The 6,069-nt window shown below is 45.4% G+C and overlaps 1 protein-coding gene across 1 annotated transcript; it reads left to right on the plus strand.

The window, feature by feature from the left end:
- The first annotated feature begins 4,297 nt into the window (after window positions 1-4,297).
- On the plus strand, window positions 4,298-5,707 carry foxc1a (forkhead box C1a). Its single transcript, XM_068759825.1, has one exon. It carries the CDS (start codon window positions 4,298-4,300, stop codon window positions 5,705-5,707), a length of 1,410 nt encoding a protein of 469 aa, XP_068615926.1.
- The last annotated feature ends 362 nt before the right edge of the window (window positions 5,708-6,069 follow it).

Below are 6,069 nucleotides of genomic sequence, written 5' to 3' on the forward strand. Positions count from 1 at the left end.
CTCTTTCCTTTCTTCTGCTCAGATTCTGATTTTCTTATTTCTCACATATATTCTTTTCATAGCTGATAAACTGATAAACATGTATAAAAAAGTTAACGATATTAGTTTGTCAAGTACTGAATAATGTAAGCATTTGAATTATATCATGTGAGTGGTGGCGCTGCATGGCTGCTGTAGTTTGGCGGTGCCATCGCCCTGTCTGGAGGACATCGAAAGTGCTGAATCGAGTTTCTGTGCTTTAGAGTAGGTTTGCAGTGAGGATCGGAGACTGCGCTGGGATCCTTTTGTCTTTGCAGTTTCATGCTCAAGTGACAACACGGCTTCTCTCCCAGAAGAGGAATCCCCCCACCCTATGGTGCAGACCCCTGAGTGACCTAACTGTATGACATCCTTTCCATGGAGAAATTACTGTGAAGATAATGTTCTGGTTCTATGAGCCCCAAGCAAATCTCCCATGGCCTGGTTTTGGAACAACCCACCACTTATTGCTGAGACACCGTTATGGCTCTGAGCTCCGAGATGTCTGCCTTCACAAGCTCAAAGAGCCCTAATTCACTCCTGTTTTTTCAGACTTTTGGGTTTGGGCTCCATGACGGCAGCAACAGACTCGTGTCCAGTATGTGTGCCAAGTAGCAGGAGCTTCTGCACCTCCCAGCATGCCAACCGAGCATTAGTGTGGCTAAGAGCAATGATGTTCATTCAGGGTATCACCATGTGCCCAAACACACAGTGATGATGTTTGGTCATTCCACCAGCTGAGGCGGTTGCTCATGTTGTAAATTCACAACTATAGCTTGATTGTTATGAGGCCTTGTGATGGTTTGGGGTCCTGTGTTGGATTGGATCTGCTTCTTGCCGAAGTGCTTTCAGTGTTTCCAATACTTGTGGAATATTTCACTAAATGGAGAGAGAACTGCAGGTTAAGCCATCTGTTGTTCTTTCCACCTTGAGGTCAAGTGTCAACTTAAGAAAATCATAATTATGCTGCACATTGGTGCCTTAATATATAGACTGTGTGCATTTTGCATGCCATCTGTCAGCTGGGAATGTGTCCATTGGTGCATGAAAAAAGTAACTGGATGAAGCGATAGTCACATTCCTCAGAGAACGTTTGCTTTAGCATAATGGAAATAAATTTAAATCCCCAAAAACAAAATCAATAAAAATTGTTGCCTCACTCATTCATATAAAATAAAGGCTGGAAAACATGCTATGAAATGTAAGGCACATCATAATCCATACATTTTGATGTACAGTAGGGGCTTTTTTAACCAAGTTTATATTTAGTTATCTATTTATAATTGTAGAATTCAGATCAGATCAGATCAGGTTCATTTAAAACCACCAACTCATCTGAGTACATGACAACTTAGCCATTGGAGACCAGAGGAGAACCGAAGACTAACATTCAGAAAAGCTTTAATAAGTAAAGGTAGACATGACAAATCTCCGCCATGGGTCTCTTTTGCTGCAAAATGTAAAATAACCACATTTGAATCCTTAAAAATGCACCTGGTCCTTCTTATTAAAATTCTAGAACGGAGAAGTTATCAACTGTAAAAGGGCTGGATATGAGACGTCTCTACTCCATTGTCAGAGGCGTTGTGATTCTACATCACACAAATTACATGACTGTGAACCCAACCGCATAATCATATTGTGAAGCTTACACACAGCCACACTTTAAATAAACCGCTTTTTGAAGCGTAGCACAGGCTCTGATCTAGTACTATTCAGGTGTGACTTTTGCTGCTGCCATTTTAACTTCACACACGCAGTGAGTAAAACACTAGATGGCGCTAGAGTCCATCTGTTGCTGATTCCTTGGCGACCTCTATACAGTATATATCTTGGGTTTCCTTCAAACTGGTAACCGATTCCTCAATTCCCATAATTAATGACTTCTTGTCTCTTAACAGTTAATTAATTATTAATGATTTACTGCTTATCAGGCGCATGGTCGTGTGGGGGGGGGGGGGGGGGGGGGGGGCTGTGAGCCTCCGTGCATTGTCCTGGGACACCATGGACAGGTGTTATCTGACCCCGGCATGTATTTTTGGTGTATGTGAGAAAGGGTGAGCTCCTGGAGGGGCCCCACGCAAACGTTACCCAGAAAAGCTGTACGCATCGTGACTCTGACGTGCAATGAAGAGATGGCCTGTATCTTAAAGCTGTGACCATGAGATGGCGGTAACGTTCTGCGTCAAGCGGCTGCTGGAGATCAAGAGAGGAACTTAAAGGCATATACCACGTGATACATTTAAATCAGTTTAGCCATCTACATTTGTGAATCCATATAGACTTTATAATTTTGCAAAATTATTGATTGAGAACAACAATTGATAGAGAAGATCCGGCAAGGTTTTTGTCCAAAACTGATCGAGGCTATTAAAACGCTAGAGAGAGCCAAAACCAAAGTTATACTCATTAAATTGACTCTCTCTCTCCCTCCCTCGCTCTTTTTTATTATAAAAAAATGTCAGTGCTATAATTTAAATGTAATGTTTGAAATTCGATATTGCTGGTGTTGTTGTGTTGGTGTATATATATAGCGTATGCCATGTTTTATTTTAACTTGTACATATATAAGTATTTCTGGATATTTATTATTACTTCAGCCTTTTGTTTAATGAGCAAAAAACGTACAATGAGGGAGAATGGCACACACAGAAATGCACATGATATGAAATAAACATAATATCGCTTTCACATATAGTGGAACAAGAAGCCTTATCACAGTACAGATGTATTTAATATACTCTAAATAAATACATTATAAAAAGTATTAAATATTGGCCCTAAATGTTGTTTGAAAGATCCCTTAATATTTCTCACTATGATTCAATTGTTTAGCGCCTTAAATAGAGTAATGAAGAGTTAAGGAGGACTGGGTGGGCTGCTAAAGGTATTCAGGAAAAAGATCTCAGAGCCCATCGTGGATTGTGTAAACAGCCCAGGGCGGTGGAAAAAGTTCATGCCCGGGTCCATGTAAGGAGAAACCGGCCGAGCACCAGGCCAATGCACGGACATTTAATTAAGCCGACCTGCAAAGGATTACGTCGATATTGCGACTGTAACATTGCCTCTCAATGACCATTTACAATTTCATGCACAGTCGCCTTTGACAGCAGGGCGATACGGAGGCCTTCGGGGTCGGATTTTAAAGCCCTACCTTTGCTCTGCACCTCAGCCTTAGAATGAGTTACCCAGCGGAAAATATAGTCCGCTATGAATCACATTATTAAGGTTTTTATTTATTTAAATGAATAGAGATAGTATTATAATATAATAATATTCGATGATTTTGTTATATTAATATTGTAAGGACGATTTTCAAAGCGCATCTAACACATATGTTAGATCCTAACAGCTATGCATATGTAAAGCGTGATGGTCGTCCCGTTTGGTTCCGTGTCTGTAAATCCCCCCCCCTTGAATAAACGCTCACACCTTCCAGCACAAACTGTGTTTTAATTCTCACTGTAATGAGATCCCGCTTCTGCTTTGATCCCCGCTCATCTGCTGCTGCCGCTCAGGCTCCTCTACAACTAGAAACAAGGCCATTTAATTCACTGGTATATTTAAAAATAAAACCTTACATGAAAAAATATCGTAATATTAATAATCTGGATCATTAGAGCAACATGAATGAATGTCTTATAAATGCATTGCGTGTTTTGTGTGATTTTTTTTTGTGAAACATAATTTAAGTTAATGTTCTCAGATACATTAACGGATAGATATTGAACTGTACAATATTACAGATCTGTAAATTCAGCTCTGACCAAGACAACATTTTTACACACACACACACACACCTACACGCACACACGCACATGCGAGTTTCTCTGTCACATCTGAAGTCTTGTCTCGAGTGGGCTGGGAGTTACCGACACCTCCAATCGCTTTGTCTTAAAGGTCCGGACTGTGGTCGGCACTTCTCTGCTGCCTCTGCGCGGCCTGAATTCCTATTGGACAACTCCGCGCACTTTTGGGGAGGAGCTCCAGTGGCAGCAAAAAGGACGAAAGAATTTAACTGCGCAAAAGTTCTGCGTGGTTGACGGGTGTCCAAAGTCCGGCACTTTTTCCAATGCGCGTCTCACAGACACAGAGATGGGGACGGCCCGACACTGCTGAGATTGCGCACGCTGCATTGTCGTTCCTCTATTTGGCTTTTTAAACCCGACCAGCTGAACAGCTGGTGATTTGCGCGCCTCAGCCTTGAGAGGAGGGAGAAGTGGAGCTTCTCCGTCTGCGTATTTTGGACCGTTATTTTCCGCCGGATCAAAGTGAAGAAATGCAGGCGCGCTACTCCGTCTCAAGTCCCAACTCTCTGGGCGTCGTGCCCTACATCAGCAGCGACCCGAGCTACTACAGGGCCGCGGCCGGCGGGGGATACGCGGGGATGCCGGCACCGATGAACATGTACTCTCATGCGGCGCATGACCAGTATCCCGCCAGCATGGCCCGAGCGTATGGACCCTACACCCCTCAGCCTCAGCCCAAGGATATGGTCAAACCCCCCTATAGTTACATCGCGCTCATCACCATGGCGATCCAAAACTCACCCGACAAGAAGGTGACCCTGAATGGGATTTACCAGTTCATCATGGAGAGGTTTCCGTTTTACCGCGACAACAAGCAGGGCTGGCAGAACAGCATCAGGCACAACCTGTCTCTGAACGAGTGCTTCGTCAAGGTGCCCCGCGACGACAAGAAACCTGGCAAAGGCAGCTACTGGAGCCTGGACCCGGACTCTTACAACATGTTTGAAAACGGGAGCTTTCTGAGGAGGAGGCGGCGGTTCAAGAAGAAAGACGCGCTCAAGGAGAAGGAGGACCGGCTGCAGAAGGACGCGCCGCCGAGGCAGCAAGGCCGGGACCAGGAGCAGCCGGTGCAGGGCGCCAAACCGGTCCGGATCCAGGATATTAAAACGGAGAACGGAACCGTCTCGCCGCCGCAGGCCGACTCACCCTCTTTGAGCACCGTGCCCAAGATCGAGAGCCCGGACAGCAGCAGCATGTCCAGCGGGAGCCCGCACAGCATCCCCTCCAATCGGTCCATCGGCATGGACAGCGGCGAGCACCACCAGCACCACGGCCAGGCCTCGACGCAGGGCTTCAGCGTGGACAACATCATGACATCCCTCCGGGGGTCTCCCCAAGAGGCCGCCGAGCTCACCTCCGGCCTCAGCGCCCCCACCAGGACAGGTATCACGCCGTCGTTGTCGCTAAACTACTCTCCAAACCAGACATCTGTCTATAGCTCGCCGTGTAACCAAAACTCCACTACCTCCAACGCAACCTACCATTGCAACATGCAAGCCATGAGTTTGTACGCCGGGGAGAGAACGAGCCATTTGGCTCCGAGCGCCACGGTGGACGAGACGTTGCCAGATTACGCAGTCACGACCAGCTCATCCTCCCTGCACGGGAATCTGAACTCTGGGCAGGAGGGCCACCATCCCCACCAGGGGAGGCTGACCTCGTGGTACCTCAACCAGGCCGGGGACCTGGGTCACCTCGGCGCAACGTACCCAGCGCAGCAACAGAACTTCCATTCAGTCCGCGAGATGTTCGAATCCCAGAGAATTGGCATGAATAATTCACCGGTGAATGGAAATAACAGCTGTCAGATGTCATTCCCGCCGAGCCAATCCATCTATCGCACTTCTGGAGCTTTCGTATATGACTGCAGCAAGTTCTGACCAAAAAAAAGGAAGGAAAGGAGACAAAGATAAAGAACAGGCTTAATATTTTCCTCACGGTGGTTGAACACTTTTTTAGCAGCACCCAACGTCTCCCACTTCGTGCGTGTCCAAACCATAAGGACTATGAGAAAGAACACAAAATCAGAAAAGACTTGATCTTGATGGTTTTTCTAAAGAACACTGTTACTGCAAATAACACGTAAGTCTCTCTTTGCTTTTGTGGTTTTATATGTTACGTTTAAGGATATGGCAACTTTCATTGACGTGTAAATTGCATATAGTAATTTATTTTCTAAAATGTAGCCGGATATTATGGACCAAACACCAAAAAGTGTTTCTAAATTGAATTTCCTTAATTG

The sequence above is a fragment of the Brachionichthys hirsutus genome, unplaced genomic scaffold (assembly GCF_040956055.1).
Source record: "Brachionichthys hirsutus isolate HB-005 unplaced genomic scaffold, CSIRO-AGI_Bhir_v1 contig_269, whole genome shotgun sequence".
NCBI classification, from domain to species: Eukaryota; Metazoa; Chordata; class Actinopteri; order Lophiiformes; family Brachionichthyidae; genus Brachionichthys; species Brachionichthys hirsutus.

What these genes read in the sequence shown, in the direction of transcription:
- foxc1a (XM_068759825.1), top strand. Translation starts at nt 4,298, where the DNA reads ATGCAGGCGCGCTACTCCGTCTCAAGTCCCAACTCTCTGGGCGTCGTG.